This window comes from Carassius carassius, chromosome 3 (assembly GCF_963082965.1).
Source record: "Carassius carassius chromosome 3, fCarCar2.1, whole genome shotgun sequence".
NCBI lineage: Eukaryota > Metazoa > Chordata > Actinopteri > Cypriniformes > Cyprinidae > Carassius > Carassius carassius.
In genome coordinates, this window is record NC_081757.1 from 27835620 (window position 1) to 27853869 (window position 18250).

Sequence of the window (18250 nt, forward strand, 5' to 3'; positions counted from 1 at the left end):
GCGATAAAGAACGCGAACGCGATCTCTTCCATTGCTGACGTTTGCAGTCCACAACACAGCGAGATTCAGGAAGTGTCCGGCTTGCCTGCACTTTTTTAACTCCTCCCCTTACTGCAGCCGCCTACTCTCGCTTACAATTCAGGCGAGGCAAGGCGCATCTCAAACAAGCCTAGAGATTCAGAAGGCTTCGAAGTTTCATGAAAGCTTCGAAAGCGCCCTTCACTAGATTTATTAGGCAGCAGCGCGCCACAGCGGTAGGGGGCGATGTACGCGCTCAAACGCACAGTCATCACTGCAGCTGTCGTAACACAAACAACACAGATAGACGTAAGCAACGGGACTTGAAGAAGCTCAAAACATTTCTCCTGTGATACTGCTTCACATAACAGGTACACATAAACCCATTACAGTGTGATATAATATGTCTTATTGTTAAGTCTATTGCAGATGATAGTAGTGCTCTTATGCACACGTATAAACATGCAGCGATAGAGTATTACACAGCTGTTTACAGTAATGACATGTTTACAAACGTTATATCACAGTTAACATACTGGAGCTTGTTAATACTAGCAGCAGATTGGTCTCTGTTCTGAATTTAGAGGAATAAACTCCACAGAGATTAAAGATGGCTGGTTTTACATTAGTCAGCATCATCTAGCAGTGGGCTGCTCCAGCACTGCAGATCATGATCAGCTTGAAGGGTGCAGGTGCTTTGATAAACAGTGGCTCAGCAGTCCAAAGCTTAATGATGCATGATTGCTGAGGAATATAATCCATTAAGACTTATTCGAGTATAACCAGCTGGTCTTAGTGCCAGCGTTTTTGTCATCATTTAGGACTAGGACATATTTCAGCTCATCAAAAAGTAATCAGCTATATTTTACATTTAAGGGCACAGTATGTTAAAGTCCATTAATCAATTGTTATGTGTCAGATGTTTTATTTCAGAGCCACTTCTCTTATTTACAAACACAGAACATTGGCAAAAAAACAAACAAATAAATAAATCGTACTTAGTTGCATTTTATTTCTATCTTAGTTTTAAAATGATCTAATTAGACAACCATTTTCATTGGATGTTAAAAAATGATATGGTATGTCGGCTTATCATTGTTGCTTCCCCTGTTCATATTGTTCACAATTTGCATTAATGTAATATAGTTTAATGCTAGAGTAACACAAAGTAATATTACACTAATTACACACAGTACTATATTACATTACATTCAAAATGCAATAAAATTACCCACTACAACAGTTTTGGAGTTTTAGTGGTGGTTGTGTCTAAGTGTGAGAAGAATTCATGTAATTTGACAGAAATAGTCACTGAATGCATTTTATGTCATAGCAATGATAAACGATTCACAGTGTAGCTAACATAGACTGACTCATAGACTGCCGTTGTGTGAACAGTTTTGAAAATGTGATTGAGAAATGGGTCTAAATGGTTCTCAAAGCAGACTTCCATCTTCTTAATTAAAAAGTAGTTTTTGTTGTTGCTTTAATCGTGGGGTGAAATATGACCAGGCATGTGAGATTCACTCCATTATTGTGTTTTTCAGTTACGCTGGAATTTTCGGAGACCGACTCAGACATGTCATATGTCTTCATCAATGACTCGTCACAGACTAGTGTGCCGTTACTGCAGGCTTGTGTCGATGGGGACTTGAGTTTTGCTAGATGTCTGCTGGAGGCTGGCTGTGACCCCAACATCCGTGACCACAGGGGCCGCACAGGTCTGCATCTGGCAGCGGCGCGAGGTAATGTGGACATCTGCCGCTTCCTGCACAAGTTCGGTGCAGATCTGCTGGCCACCGACTATCAGGGCAACACTGCACTGCACCTGTGTGGACATGTGGACACCATTCAGTTCCTGGTGTCCAACGGCCTCAAGATTGATATTTGGTGAGATAAGCCAATATATTTATTTGAATAATTAGATGTTTGTTGTTAGTGACGAATGTGTATGTAATGTACAACGTCATTAATACTGTGGCACACTTGAGCTCTTTAGTACTCCCATAGTCTGTGATTGCAGAAAAAACATTGTTAACATTGATGGAGCTACACATTTACAGGAAGAAAATCATAAAAAGTATTTGATACAAATAATTTAGCTATAGTAATAAATAATAAACAACATGTTTTGCATAAAATACTTCTTCAAATTCACTTTAGCTTTAGCAATACATTTTGTATGTCCATATTATGGTTATTTTGATAAAGTGATTTGAATAATTATTTTGGAATTTAAGAATTAAAAAATACTTATATTCACTAAATACATTGACATTACTTTTTTAAACTTACTTTGACTTTAGTTGTCTTGTGCAAAACTGGAAATCAACAAGACCATTTTCTCTAAAGGGAAATAAAATCAAATGCAACTTTTACCCTGGCTTACCTTCTGTTGTTCCCTATTATTATTAATTTCATTATATTAATTATATTTATTAAAATGTTAACTTTTCCTTGGTTTCCATATCCACCAATGTTAGCCACCACTTTCATAAAATAGAAATAAATGTTGCACTTTTTCAAAGACGTATCATATTCATTTATTATTTTACTGTAGCTGTAATGATGTCATTATGATCATTATCTGACTCTATGTAAATTTCTCAATCGTTCTCTAACATTTGAACAGTAACCACAATGGCTCGACACCACTTGTGCTGGCTAAGAGGAGGGGTGTCAATAAAGATGCCATTCGGTTACTGGAAGGGCTTGAAGAGCAAGAGGTCAAGGGCTTCAACAGAGGAGCCCACTCCAAACTTGAAGCCATGCAGATGGCTGAGAGCGAGAGGTTAGATTTGCACATTTACATGTTTTAGTTATTTGACACCTATTAGTACCTTTTTTCCTAACAAAATACCCTTGTTCCTAGTGCAATGGAGAGCCATTCACTGTTGAATCCAAACCTGCAGAACAGCGAGGGTGTGCTGTCCAGCTTTCGCTCCACCTGGCAGGAGTTTGTGGAGGACTTGGGCTTCTGGAGGGTGCTGCTGCTGCTGCTGGTCATCGCCCTTCTTTCTTTGGGCATTGCTTACTATGTTAGTGGCGTTCTGCCCTTTTCTGCAAGTCAGCTGGAGTTGGTCCACTGAGGGCCAGATTGTGTTATCCCTGGACCAGACGAGTCCAACTTTGAACTAAAGGGAGGTTTGAGTGGACTCTGAAGGTACACTGAAGGTTCCTCATAGTACAGGATTAGGTCTAATGTGAAGTTTAGAAACAATCTTGTTGTTCTCACAGGTAAGGTCGAGTGACAGTGTTCACATGATGATGGCTGCACTATGAAGGAAAACTGAAAGGTTAAGGTATTTATGGGAGAAACGTTTCTCAGATACACCTAAAGTGATCTAAACCCATTTCTCACAGATCTTTCCATGATTACTGAACCTGGCCAACTGTTGAACCATAGACATATGCACTTGTAATAATTTGTAAGCAAATTATGTAAGGTGATGTAAGCAGCATTAGATAACTGTTGTAGATCAGGCATGATGTTTTCATCATCGTATTTACCTATTTCCTTTTCCGTCATCTTTATTTTAAACCATCATTATTCTTATCTTTATTGTATAAGTATGACAGTAGACCAGTTAACACACACATATGCTAATTTACTTATCTATGATTCAACGATTTACATTGTAACATGAAACATTGTTTAAAGTAATATGTAAAATGTTATATATATCAATAAATGGCCATCAGGAATTTCCTGTTTGTGCACAGATTAACAAGGACAATTAACATTCTTTCTTTTATTCTGTTTGTGTACTAATTATCCTACATGTCAAAAGGGATGTCCTGTTTGTTGAAATAAACAGATAATTTTCCACATCCACAATTGTTCCACATCAGAAAATTAATTTTCCACAAGAATAAATGTCAATGTTAATGCTAATAATAAAGCTATATATGACCTAAAATGATTGCTCATTGCCCAAGTACTGTAAGTGATTTAAGAACAGCTAATGGGATCCCTTAACAATTTATTGATAACAAGTAATCATTCTTCTGCCAAGAAATGTAGTTCTTCCGCAACATTAATACTGATTTAATGAGGTCACAGGTATGTGTACTGTATGTGTGTGTACACAGGCGTGTGTGTATAACACTTTACAGCCATCAGCCATAACCAACCATAACTATTTGTTGTATAAATTGAGAATTTAAAAAAAATTATCCAAACCACGTCTGTTAATATTTTCAATGTTGTCGATGATACAAATAAATATGAGAATTTCTGATAAATTTTTGCATGCAGTAAATGATGTTTAAAGATGAAGAGCACATAAAGAAAATTTGGTCACAATTTATTTTAAGGTCCAATTCTCACTATTAAACTATGACTATTGCCTTAATAAAATTTGAATTACTAATTAAAGCGATACTCTACCCCAAAGTGACAATTTTGTCATTAATCACGTAAACCCGTGTCGTTCCAAACCTGTAAAAGCTTCGTTCATCTTCGTAACACAATTTTAGATATTTTGGATGAAAAATGGGAGGCTTGTGACTGTCGCAGTGACTGCCTAGTAAATTACACTGTCAAGGTCGAGAAAAGTATGAGAGACATCATCAGAATAGTCCATCTGCCATCAGTGGTTCAACCTGAATTTTATGAATTTTCTTTTTGTATCCGTAGAAAACAAAAATACAGACTTTATTCAACAATTCATCTCCTCTGTCTCTCTGCATCAGTAGTCTACTCTGCAAGTACACTCTTCTGTGTCAGCCGCGCTGAATGGATGCACTGTTTTTGTTCAATGCAAAGCATAAATACAAATATAGATAACGTATCCTTGTGTCGAAGAAAATGTTAAGAGACAGAGTAGACAAATTGTTGAATGAAGTCATTATTTTTGTTTTCTTTCAAAAAGTATTCTCATCGCTTCATAACGTTACGTTTGAACCACTGACGGCAGATGGATTATTCTGACAATGAAATTTTCATACTTTTCTTGACAGTGACAGTGTAATTTACTTGGCAGTCTATGGGATAGTCACAAGCCTCCTTGTTTTCATCCAAAATATCTTAAATTGTGTTCTAAAGATGAACAAAGCTTTTACAGGTTTCGACATGGGGTAAGTGATTGACAAAACTTACATTTTGGGGTGGAGTATCCCTTTAATAGTTAGTGAGGTAGTTGTTAAGTTTAGGTATTGGGTAGGATTAAGGGATGTAGAATATGATCATTTATAAGTACAAATAAAGAGGCAATAAGCTAGTAATATACATGCTAATAAGCAACTAGTTAATAGTGAGAATTGGTCCCTAAAATTGAAGTGTTGCAGAAAATGTATTGTAACAATTTCATGTGTATCTTAATGATAGAAGTAGTGTACAGGACACTTTATTTTTGTGTCTGTGTTTATAAGTTAGGTTAAGGATTACAGCTACTTGATTGCATTTCCAGATTTTATATCATTTTACCTTAAATAGGTTAAATATTGATTTTAATTACATTTTGTGTTTTGGCAAACTTAAAAATCACACGTCAATAGTATGCACAGATTTTTGTACTACTAAATTGAAAACCTGTATTCTAAAAACCCATTAAAAAATCCTAACGGAACCCATAATTCAAATGCCAATGCTTTTCCAGATATTAGGACTGTAAACTAAACAGCTCTAATCTTTTCTATTTACATAATTGCCCCACAGCGCCCCCTTGTGTCCACAGCAGACCGGAGCAGGTGAAAATACAGTATAGTATTAGTATTTTTAGTTTTAAATCTAAATAATTATTTGGTAACACGCACAAACTTATTGCAGCTGTTTCAAGTCTTTTAACAAGTGGTCATATTCAGACACACTTATTGATTTTCTTGTATGATAGGAAGAGTGTGTTGATGGTGAATAACTCATCCGGATGTTTCTTTGGTCTCAGCAGGGGGAAATGGTGGGGGTTGTAACAATTTAAAAGCATGCTGGGATTTTTTGCAGTGGTGTTATAGAATGGGAATTGCATTTTAAGTTTTTATTACTTAACCAGACTTTTATAGATCATTCTTTTAGAATTAGGCTCCCCTCTGCTCCAAGTCTGGGAACAGTCTGCTGGTTTTGTCTTATTTGAAATGCTGAAGTGATCTTGATCTCCTCTTGGAGTTTTTCTGAGGGCCCCAGCTCTCTGGTTGAAAACCACTGACAAACATAAATACTGAATTAAATTCATTGACATGGTGTGTTTTTTAGCTGAATCTTTTAGTTTTATTGTCACATGCCACAACATTCTCAGCTTCAGTTCTCCTTAGGCAATTAAATGTAAGACTCAACCAAATATTACACTAGAGTAAACTTCAACTAATGCAGCAACAACCAAAAACTGTACCACAACATAATAATATTTACAGTAATGCCAAGGGACTGTACAGTCCATTCCATTATATTTAATAGCCCATAATGGATTGTGAATTAAACATGAGAGGTAATGACCTATTATCTTCTTTCTTCTGGAGACTCTATGACAACTTCACAATGACCGACGCACACTCTTTCTCATCCTTCTCCCCACTCTCAGAGATGGACGTCTCCAAACTTATCCTGTCCAATCATCCTACTACTTGTCCACTTGATCCGATCCCCACTCATCTCCTTCAAGCGATCTCTTCTTCAGTCATACCTTCGCTTACTCACGTTAGCAACTCCTCTCTTCACTCTGGAACATTTCCCTCAGCATTCAAGCAGGCTCGGGTAAGCCCACTGCTCAAGAAACCATCTCTAAATCCAGCGCTTCTTGAAAACTACAGACCGGTATCCCTTCTTCCATTCATTGCAAAGACACTTGAGTGAGCTGTGTTCAACCAGTTTTCTATGTTCCTTGTACAGAACAACCTCCTGGACAGCAACCAATCTGGCTTCAAAAGTGGCAACTCAACTGAGACTGCTCTGCTCTCGGTTACTGAAGCCCTGCGACTAGCAATAGCAGCCTCAAAATCCTCGGTACTCATCTTACTGGACCTTTCTGCTGCTTTTGACACTGTTAATCACCAGATTCTCCTGTCCACCCTCAGAAAGATGGGCATCTCTGGAACAGCACTCCTGTGGGTTAAGTCCTACCTCTCTGACAGATCCTTCAGTGTGTCTTGGAGGGGTGATGTTTCAAAATCACACCACCTTGCTACTGGGGTTCCTCAAGGCTCAGTACTTGGACCACTTCTCTTCTCCATCTAGATGACGTCATTGGGATCTGTCATTCAGAAGCATGGCTTTTCTTATCACTGCTACGCTGATGACACCCAACTCTACCTCTCATTCCAACCAGATGACTCGACGGTAGCTGCTCGCATTTCAGCCTGTCTGAGGGACATCTCTAGCTGGATGAATGACCATCACCTTCAGCTTAACCTTACGAAGACAGAACTCCTGGTGATTCCAGCTAACCCATTGCTTCATCACAACTTCTCTATACAGCTGGGCTCATCAACCATTACTCCTTCGAGGACAACTAGAAACCTAGGAGTTGTGATGGATCATCAGTTAAGCTTCACAGACCACATTGCTACAACGACCCGGTCCTGCAGGTTTGCCTTATACAACATTAGGAAGATTAGACCCTTCCTGTCAGAGCAAGCCACCAAACTTCTTGTCCAAGCTCTTGTTCTCTCCAGACTGGACTATTGTAATGCTCTCCTGGCGGGCCTTCCTGCATGTACTGTTAAGCCTCTGCAATTGATCCAGAATGCAGCAGCGAGGATTGTCTTCAATGAGCCAAAAAAAGCTCATGTTACTCCACTCCTCATCAGGTTACACTGGCTACCAGTAGCTGCTCGCATCAAATTCAAGGTACTGATGCTTGCCTACAAGACGACCACTGGCACGGCACCAACTTACCTAAACTCATTGGTTAAATCTTATGTGCTCTCCAGAAGTTTGCGCTCTGCAAGTTGAATGACGCCTTGTGGTACCATCCCAAAGAAGTTCAAAATCACTTTCACGGACCTTTTCCTGGACTGTGCCCAGATGGTGGAATGACCTCCCAATCTCAATTCGTACAGCTGAGTCTTTACTCATTTTCAAGAAACAGCTAAAGACTCATCTTTTTCGCCTGCACTTAACCAACTAACACTAGCACTTTTCCTTTTCTTGTCTTTTAATTAAAAAAAAAAAAAAAAAAAAAAAAAAAAAAAAACCTACCTATGCCTACTCATGGCACTTGTATACTGTTGTTGTTCTCTTGTTGACCTGACTGCTTCTATTGTTCTCATTTGTAAGTCGTTTTCGATAAAAGCGTCTGCTAAATGATTAAATGTAAATGTAAATGTAGCCACAGCCTGAAAACTGAAAATAGAGGGGGGGGGGGGGGGTGTATAGGTTTTACATGACAGAAAATATCATTAGCTTAGTATAAAAATCAATGGCAGTCAACGGATTGTCCTATGAGATAAATAAAAAAACTGTGTGTGAGAGAGAGAGAGAAATGATGGTTGTCTAACTAATTTTATGTAAAGTGACTGAGATGGCATGTGGAAAGCTGGTTCATACATCGATTGAATGATAATCATAGCCTGCAGGATGACAACATTGTCAGCTAGACATTTCACTAGTCACTAAGAATAACTTGGTATCGATTGTAGTCACACTCACACACACTTTTCACCATCATTGTGTTTTGCTGCTTTTAATTTTTGTTGTATTTTATGTTTTGGTGGTCAGTGAAAACAGACACAGTGAGGTCAGCATTTATTTCACAATATGTAAACAATGAAAGTGAAGTGTTCAGGGGAGGCTTGTGAAAGTACACAGGGTGTTAACAAAAATGGACATGATGTCCTCAGGAAACAGGAACTGAAGGAACAGCTCAAGCTGAAGTAGGTGTAAGTTCAGAGGAGATTTATTCCCTGGTGCTCTGTCTGTGGTGTTCTATTCATGGACACTTGAACTGTAGTAGAAGGAATGCTTTAATGAACCTATAACACAGCAGTGAGGAGGTATAGTAAGTGTCAAGTGCTCCTCATTACATGCTGCCATCTATAGTCCATATTTGGGTGACGGGATGGAAACTGTGATTAACTCAGGAACAGCATGTGTTAAAACAGGTGAGTACAATACACTTTGACGTCTCATTTCATCATTTCCTAATTTCCCTGCTTTGTATACTGTGTTATCTGGCCTTTAAAACAAAGGATGACTTTAGAATTTAAGTTCCAGTTTCCACATTTATCTTTCAAATAATAATAATAATTAATCTTTTTTTTTTTGGTTAAAAACAGGTTAACATTAATTCAGCTAAAAATATTTATTCTATTTGGGCCAGGAAACATTTGGCAGGGCCAATGGAAATCTTAGTTATAGGGCCAGCAGGAAAAAAAGAAACCTTATTTTTGAGCCCTGTTTCTACACCAGGGTCCAGAACCAGACATGATGATTGGTGAGTATGTGTCCGCATGTTGGATCATGCCAGAGTGCGTTTTCAGTTCAGCAGCTTTTAATGTTTTGTCTCGTTTCAAACTGGGAAAGAAAGAACTTGTTTGTTTGTGGGTCATAATCTTTTTGAATGGGACGAAAAACCACAATGCATCACTCACAAAGCATGTTGTAAAGACTATTCAAAACCTGTGTGTGGTCATGTACCTCTGCAGGATTCAGACCGACGATCCCTCGCACGTCACGTGGATCAGCACCCTCCAGGCATCAGGTGACACAAATACACATCTGTTCTTTCTCTTCTGAAATTCAAGTGCATTCGACCGTCCATCTGTTTGTTATGTTAGGCCTTAACATTGTATTTCTTTAACAATGCCTTTGCCTTTCTCATAAGAGCTATGTAATTCTGCAAACTGCCACATGGGGCTGTTCTTATCCTCTTATCCTATTTGCAGATTAACCCTTTCCTATGTCCTCTCAAAAGCTGAGTGAACAATTCACTTCCCATCAAGTCATTTATCTGTCATCGGTGACACTGATACAGGAGCTTATGTATAAATCATCCCTATAGCATTAATTTGTGATAACAGCAAATGGTTAAATCAGTAATATTCAAATGCTCAGGTGTTTAGTGTATAATGCATACCTTCAAATACCTGAGAACTTGACTCTTGCAGATGAGAATCAGTCTCAACTTGTTTGAGGTATTAGAGTGCTGGGGGCCTCCAATTTAATCTTAGTTTGGGTTTGTTCTGTACTGTATATGAAGCATGTACTCTGCTGAAGGGTGAAGTCTGTGGTTTTCATCTGATAGCTATGGCGACACATCTGATATTCATTGCTGCACCTACTCCTATTTCACCTCCACAGGCACTGAATTCATCTTTCATCTCATCTATAAACTAGTATACTTCAATACCCACAGAGGCCTTGTCTGACTAATCCTCAGGGAGGTGGTCACCAAATACACAGCACCCAATCAATCATCCAGCAAAGCCCATCCCCTAGTGAGTACATATACATGTTCACTCACTCTCTATTAGTTTTATTGGATCTTAGTGCTGCGTTTGATACAATTGACCACAACATTCTTTTGCATAGACTTGAATACTTTGTTGGCATCAGTGGAAGTGCATTAGCATGGTTTAAATCGTACTTATATGACCGCCATCAGTTCGTAGCAGTGAATGAAGATGTATCCTATCGATCACAAGTGCAGTATGGAGTACCTCAAGGCTCAGTACTAGGGCCGCTACTCTTCACGCTTTATATGTTACCCTTGGGAGATATCATCAGGAAACATGGTGTTAGCTTTCACTGTTATGCTGATGATACTCAGCTCTATATTTCTTCGCAGCCCGGTGAAACACACCAATTTGAAAAACTAATGGATTGCATAGTCGATATAAAAAACTGGATGACGAGTAATTTCTTACTGCTAAATTCTGAAAAAACAGAGGTGTTAATTATAGGACCTAAAAACTCTGCTTGTAATAACCTAGAACACTGTCTAAGACTTGATGGTTGCTCTGTCAATTCTTCGTCATCAGTTAGGAACCTAGGTGTGCTACTTGATCGCGATCTTTCCTTAGAAAGCCACATTTCTAGCATTTGTAAAACTTCATTTTTCCATCTCAAAAATATATCTAAATTACGGCCTATGCTCTCAATGTCAAATGCAGAAATGTTAATCCATGCATTTATGACCTCAAGGTTAGATTATTGTAATGCTTTATTGGGTGGTTGTTCTGCACGCTTAGTAAACAAACTACAGCTAGTCCAAAATGCAGCAGCAAGAGTTCTTACTAGAACTAGGAAGTATGACCATATTACCCCGGTCCTGTCAACACTGCACTGGCTCCCTATCAAGCATCGCATAGATTTTAAAATATTGCTTATTACTTATAAAGCCCTGAATGGTTTAGCACCTCAGTATTTGAATGAGCTCCTTTTACATTATAATCCTCTACGTCCGCTACGTTCTCAAAACTTAGGCAATTTGATAATACCTAGAATATCAAAATCAACTGCAGGCGGCAGATCCTTTTCCTATTTGGCGCCCAAACTCTGGAATAACCTACCTAACATTGTTCGGGAGGCAGACACACTCTTGCAGTTTAAATCTAGATTAAAGACCCATCTCTTTAACCTGGCATACACATAACATACTAATATGCTTTTATTATCCAAATCCGTTAAAGGATTTTTAGGCTGCATTAATTAGGTAAACCGGAACCGGAAACACTTCCCATAACAACCTATGTACTTGCTACATCATTAGAAGAATGGCATCTACGCTAATATTTGTCTGTTTCTCTCTTATTCCGAGGTCACCGTGGCCACCAGATCCAGTCTGTGTCCAGATCAGAGGGTCACTGCAGTCACCCGGATCCAGTACGTATCCAGACCAGATGCTGGATCAGCACCTAGAAAGGACCTCTACATCCCTGAAAGACAGTGGAGACCAGGACAACTAGAGCCCCAGATACAGATCCCCTGTAAAGACCTTGTCTCAGAGGAGCACCAGGACAAGACCACAGGAAACAGATGATTCTTCTGCACAATCTGACTCTGCTGCAGCCTGGAATTGAACTACTGGTTTTGTTTGGTCAGAGGAGAACTGGCCCCCCAACTGAGCCTGGTTTCTCCCAAGGTTTTTTTCTCCATTCTGTCACCGATGGAGTTTCGGTTCCTTGCCGCTGTCGCCTCTGGCTTGCTTAGTTGGGGACACTTCATCTACAGCGATATCGTTGACTTGATTGCAAATAAATGCACAGACACTATTTAACTGAACAGAGATGACATAACTGAATCCAAATGATGAACTGCCTTTAACTATCATTTTTGCATTATTGACACTGTTTTCCTAATGAATGTTGTTCAGTTGCTTTGACGCAATGTATTTTGTTTAAAGCGCTATATAAATAAAGGTGACATTGACATTGACTCATGCAACCTATCAACATAAATGGCATTTTTATGATACTGCGCCTACATTGGCAGTATACTGCATGCTATGTAGCACAGTATTAAAAACTTTATGTGAGAACTACAGTATGCCCACACAGAGTATAAAGCCCACTGACCTATTCACATTTAAATGACAGGAAAACTTATTAAATATTTTATTAAAATGTCTTAATAAAATATGATCTTCAGAGGAGTCCAAGCGCATGAGAAAGGCTTAAAATATAAATGAGTTTATTAAAATATTAAAATACTACTGCTGCCGCTACTTTTCCAAAAGGCATGGTGTTTTTGATATGAAAGGCTGATTATGATACTGTAAGTGACTAATAACCAATACTGTCCCATCACAATATGCTGTAGAAATAATCCAAAATCAGCACAATCAGACATTTGCTATCCATTCTGCCAGCTGGCCCGTGTAACAAATCAATATTCTCTAATGATAGCACTATTCTTCCAACTCACTGCCCATCATAGGGCCACCTGGCATTCTTACAGAGGCTTTATAGACTGTTTATGCTGGAGGACTCAAAAGTTCAGATGTGTGTGAGTTGTGAGTAATTCAACAGTAATGCTAAGAGGTTAACAGTATGTGCTGTTTGCTGTGAAAGTGCGGTTTCATGACATGTTATGGTGTCATTATGAACAATTCAGGTGGCCTAGAAGTGATAAATGGGTAGCCCTCTGTATGGGTGATTAAAATTTCGTTTTACTGCTAGTAAACTAAAAAAAAGAGCTCAAAACATGTGTTTGAGTTCTGACTCGAGATCCTTTCCTGTCTATATATATATATATATATATATATATATATATATATATATATATATATATATATATATATATATATATATATATATATTTTAAAGGCAGAGTGAGAAACTTCAGCTAGCACTGTATTGTGTAAATAAGGCTTCGTTTACACTGTAACAAATCTTTATTTTTTATTTTTTTTACTCATGTGATACAAAACGGATATTGTTGCAAATGTGTAAACACAAATATCTGCACAAGCACAAGTTTCGTTTGTGATCTGAGCCAAATTGAAAACAGAAAGCAGCTTTATATCAATATAGTTTTTCTATAGTACTTAGGAGATGTATATCAATTTACAGCTACAATGGATCATAGTTATACAAAATATGAAGTAGTTAAACATAACCTTTTGTCTGTGGTTAGTTAGCCAGCTGTTTTAAAACAGCTTGCCCATCTTGTACAAATTTTTTAAGTTTAAAAGACAAATGCTCTCCCTAAAATACAAAACTCTTATTTGACGTATTGTAAAGTATATCAACTTTGGGGTAAAAGACCTGAAATCGGTCATGAGTCAGAAGCTGTAAACGCCGTAGCCTTCGGCGAGTGTTTTGTCTAGCGCGTGGGGGAGAAAGATAGAGCCTACACAAGTGTATGTGTGAGAAAGAGAGACAGATAAAGAGAGACACTGACTGCTGACGGAGAATTTGTTGAACACGTTTAGAGAAACTACAGCTCGTATGACTACAAACACACACATCACGTTAGAGATCTGCGCTGCTTTGCCGGAGCTGGCAACACGGACGCTTTTATCCTGATTAAGTAACGTCCGGACAAGAGCTACAGTACAGACAGTCCTCCAGCACCTCACAGCCGGCATTTGTGCAAGAAGTCAAGGGCAATCTAACGATAAAGGGACTGCAGCCGGTTGACTGTTTATTTAGAATTGCTGTCGAGCCGAAATGAAAAATCTCCTTCCTGGAAAAGAGCTCGTGACGGATCACACAGCACCGCAATGCGAATGTTGAGCGAAGAGACGCTTAAACCAGCACAACTGTATTTAACATGGGCGAAAATAGAGGAATTAGCCGGCACACAGACGAGACGTGTTCTCTGTTCCCGTTCTGAGATAAAACACCGCAGTGAGACTGCACGAAACGGCTGTTTTTGAGATAGTCTGCTATTCTACAGCGCATCTTCATACGAGACAGCACGCGATAATCTGGCCGATTAATTATGCACAACGGAGCATGAATAAAACACCGAGGAGTGACGCTCGTTTTCAGAGACCGGCCGGTGCGCGACGGTGTCCCACATGACCTACTTTCGAAAGCTTTAATGCAGAAGAGATGCAGCCGCAGTGAGAAGCGAACGAGACCTTCAGCACTGAAAAACAAGCTCACTGCTTGCTCAAATGTGTGCCCGAGGTCGTGTGAACCTCAGGTGACATGAACGTCACGGCCGGATCGTTGACTTGGAAGACTTGAACAGTGGTAGAGGAGCATTCTCGGTGATTGTTTTTTAATCGTTCATAGTTTCAAAACGAAAAGACTTGAGCTAACGGAAAAAAAGAGACCCTGGAGCCATTGACCTTTGCACTTGCAACAGCAGGGTTATTTATTTCTGCTAAATCCACAGTCATTTCAGCACATGCTGTTTGGATTTGTATTGAGCCATAGTATTTGCCTTTGCCTGCTGAAATCTGCACATGAACTCCATAAATGGTTCTAAAGGATTACTAAAATGACAGTTTTGCCTCTGTGATGTCATACAGTTTGACAGTCAAGCGTTCTGTATGCAATACTAGTTATTTAATGACTACCTTCACCTTCGTAGTGCTAGCTATGTGTGTTATCAGTTTAAAAATCTAATTCAACAATGATTCTAAGCTCAGGAGATATTTTTATTGCTCATCAGTGAATTCGTCTTTTGGTCGGTCAAATCATGTGGTCACTTCCATTACTACGTAACACTGATGTTCCACCAAGAGTGACTGAGAACTTCATTCTGTCTGGTTATCGTTTCCCCAACTACAGTCTACGGCAGTGCCTAGCCTCTGCTTTTCGTCCCACCAATGAGACCGGAAACTTCTGGACACATTTCCTCCCAATTTTTGTGTTTGCATTTCACTTTTTGGAGGTTTTCGCGTGGGAAGGAGCGCCTGAACCTAGCAATCCTTTTTTCTACCCTTTCTGGAACTACTTTCTGGGAGTGTTGTACCTGCTGCTAGCCAGCAGCCTGGCTCATCTTCTCAACTCCATGTCACTCATCATTCGTGAAATCTGTTTCTTTGTGGACTATGGCACTATTAGTGCGTATACAGTGGGTTCCTCACTGGCATATTACTACTACATCCATCCTCAAGCAGGAATTCCAGAGATTGAATTCGGGGAACCGAACTCTACTCAAAGGAAGAGCCTAAACGCCGATGATGAGGCTTGGCCCTCTGCATCTTCTCCCACTCACTTCCAGCTGTTCTTTGAAAGCCTCTACATCCCATCCTCCTGTCTGGTCGCTATCATATGCATCATCACCTGCTGTAACACCAGACAGTGCTGGCGGAAGTACCGCTATGCTGTCCGCACCCTTGTCTTCCTCCTTCCGTTTTTCATCTCCTCCACTCCTATCTTCTACCGCCTCTCCGTGAGCTCGCCGTCCTCCTCCTCCCCTCATCTGTTCTCCACCATGGCTGTCTTCTTCTACCGCCATTGCTTTTGGCTGGTGGTGTCTGCCCTCTTCAATATCAGTAAGATCCCAGAACGTTTTTCTCCAGGGAACTTTGATATCTGGGGTCACAGCCATCAGTGGTTCCATTGCTGCACCTTCCTGTCAATCCTGGATGAGATGCAAATGATCAAAGTAGAGATGCAGGCTGTGCTTCTCAACCCAACTTTGGTACTATCACCTGCAATGCCACCTAAGCTCCCTGGACCAACACTCTGGTCCACCTATGGGGTCATGTTGTTCCTGCAGGGGTGCATAGCATGCATTATAGCCCGTTATGGTTGGCAGGCATATCGCATCTACGCACCAGAGCAAAAAAAGCTAAAGGGACATTAGGAGAGACACTGTGTACTGGTCAGGTTTAAAGTTCTTGTTTTAGATTTTCATTTTTGAACAATGTTTTAATGATTTCTGCAGTATGAACTTGTTTCAATCATTTTAAAAGGGATCACTCACCCAAAAAGGAGAATTGTGATTATTAACTCACCCTCATGTTGTCTAAAAACTCATGTGGCTTTCTTTCTTTTGCAATTTTAATGGGACCCAAAACTCTCATGCTCTAATAAGGACGTAAAGATAAAACGAAATTAATCCATATGACTACTGGTATATTCAGAGTCGAGATCATATTTTAAACTTTTTGCATTCCATGGAGGAAAGAATGTTTTGTAGTGAAATTTTTAAATTTTTTGGGTGAACTATACCTTTTGATATGGCCACTGAAAAGTGCTCAGTAGGCATTATTTGCAAAAATTGTTAATGTTTTAGCAGGTTTCATTGTAAGGACTTTGGAGGGAGGCTGTGTTTTTTTTGCTGTCGGGTGGTCAAAGTCCTTGCTGCTCTGTAATCAGGAAGCTGACTCATTTGCTCTCCAGGGTCTCTATTTATGAACGTGCTTTTTGGTTCCAGAAAGTTCTCATAATTTTCACTCAAGAAGGGTTTAAAATGACGCATTATTGAGCTTTTAATAGACACCTTATACAGTAACACTCTTCATCTTTGAAATAGTCTTTCTTAGTCTATCTGTTTATCGCTGTCTGGCTTTTTCTTCTCATCCGCCCACTCACATTTCCTCCTTCTTTTTAACAAACCCTTTAAACAGGAAGTGCACACACACACAAATAGCTTCAGCCAAATTGTTTGAAGCAAAGGGAAATGAGAGGGGCGGAGTTTACATCACTGCAGCGATAAACTACACCCTTCACTGTTTTATGAACCATACATTTCACTCTATACTATCAATATTTTCAATTATAGACCTTAATTAAGTTGTGTGGCAGCACAGGTAGTAACTGTAGATTTCAGTTGAAATGCTTTATCATGATCTACTGTAACTATGCATTGCTTTTGATTGTATATGCTTCTCTATGACTTGACATTTGGTTGAAGGCCTTGGTGTTGAGACTGAAAGGAGAAAAACAAAGCCATATTGTTGAAAAACATATCAACAAGTACTGTTTTTACTGTAAAGGCCAGTTTTGAAGACACAGGTTAACTGTAGTCATGTGCTACACAAAAATGTCTGTGGTAAATTAATAACTTCGATCAGGTGCCGGTCTAGAAAGTGCTACTAGTTGGCTGTATTATACAGCCATGAGTTGTCACTGGTCTTTCTGCAGGGTAGTTGAATTTTCTTTCATCCAATCAGATACTTTCAGTAAATGGTGCTCTTATAAGAGAGTGTGTTAAGTGCTTTAGTGAAACTTAGGTTATTTAGTCTGAGAGTTTGGTGTGGTTTAACGATATTTGTGAATTTCTGTGTGAACATGTCTCTTTGTTGCTGTGAATGACAAATTGAGATAATTAATGAATCAGATATTATGGCTGTCAAAAAAGATGTTATGTCTCTGTTGTTCTGTCCTCCAATTTCAAAGTCAAGCAGGCCGAATAGTTGCAATAGGTGTGAGGATATCTTATAGCATTTTCTTTTTTTCAGTTTTAATATATTTCATCATTTACAGGGATTCATTTGTTATTCATTAATAACTTGAGTTTTAAAGCCTCATACTTAATACTGTCTGTATCCTATAATGAGATAAAGAATTTGTTACATTGCACTGTGTTGCACAAGTCTAGACAGAATTATTATTTGCACATAAATTACCATAGTGTTTCTGCACTATTCTGTGATCTTGACAGGGACCCACATTTTATCCAGCTTTAATAGATTAAGCTGGGTTGTCTACAAAACCGGACAACTTTTTAGAACCGGAAGGTTTCAGCAATTTTGACAAGAGCATTGTTGGGCTGCTTGAGACATTTGTTTGCCATTGTACAGGTCTGACAACTTTGTGCAGTCATATTGCTCACCTTATGCTAAGACCTCACACCTGTAATAAGATGTATATAGTTATACTCTACAAATCAAATGTACAAGAGACTAAACCTCTATCAAATATGTTCGCTCTGGAGAAAACAACAAAATAT

General features: G+C 39.1%; 2 protein-coding genes across 3 annotated transcripts; both read left to right on the plus strand.

Moving 5' to 3' along the window:
* Positions 1-252: 252 nt before the first annotated feature.
* On the plus strand, positions 253-3706 carry LOC132114812 (ankyrin repeat domain-containing protein 46). 2 transcript variants are annotated; one of them, XR_009425362.1, is made up of 5 exons: positions 253-389; positions 1566-1908; positions 2651-2809; positions 2891-3181; positions 3256-3706. XR_009425362.1 is itself a non-coding variant. In XM_059523150.1 (4 exons), the coding sequence occupies exons 2-4, from the start codon at positions 1598-1600 to the stop codon at positions 3105-3107; spliced, it is 687 nt and encodes a 228-aa protein (XP_059379133.1). In that variant the 5' UTR covers positions 253-389; positions 1566-1597; the 3' UTR covers positions 3108-3706. The 2 variants fall into 2 exon arrangements, 1 of the variants encoding a protein (XP_059379133.1); XM_059523150.1 differs by having other exon boundaries at positions 2891-3706.
* Positions 3707-13694: 9988 nt separating this feature from the next.
* Positions 13695-16348, plus strand: LOC132124422 (membrane progesterone receptor epsilon-like). Its single transcript, XM_059535417.1, has one exon. The coding sequence runs from the start codon at positions 15044-15046 to the stop codon at positions 16157-16159; it is 1116 nt and encodes a 371-aa protein (XP_059391400.1). The 5' UTR covers positions 13695-15043; the 3' UTR covers positions 16160-16348.
* Positions 16349-18250: the final 1902 nt, after the last annotated feature.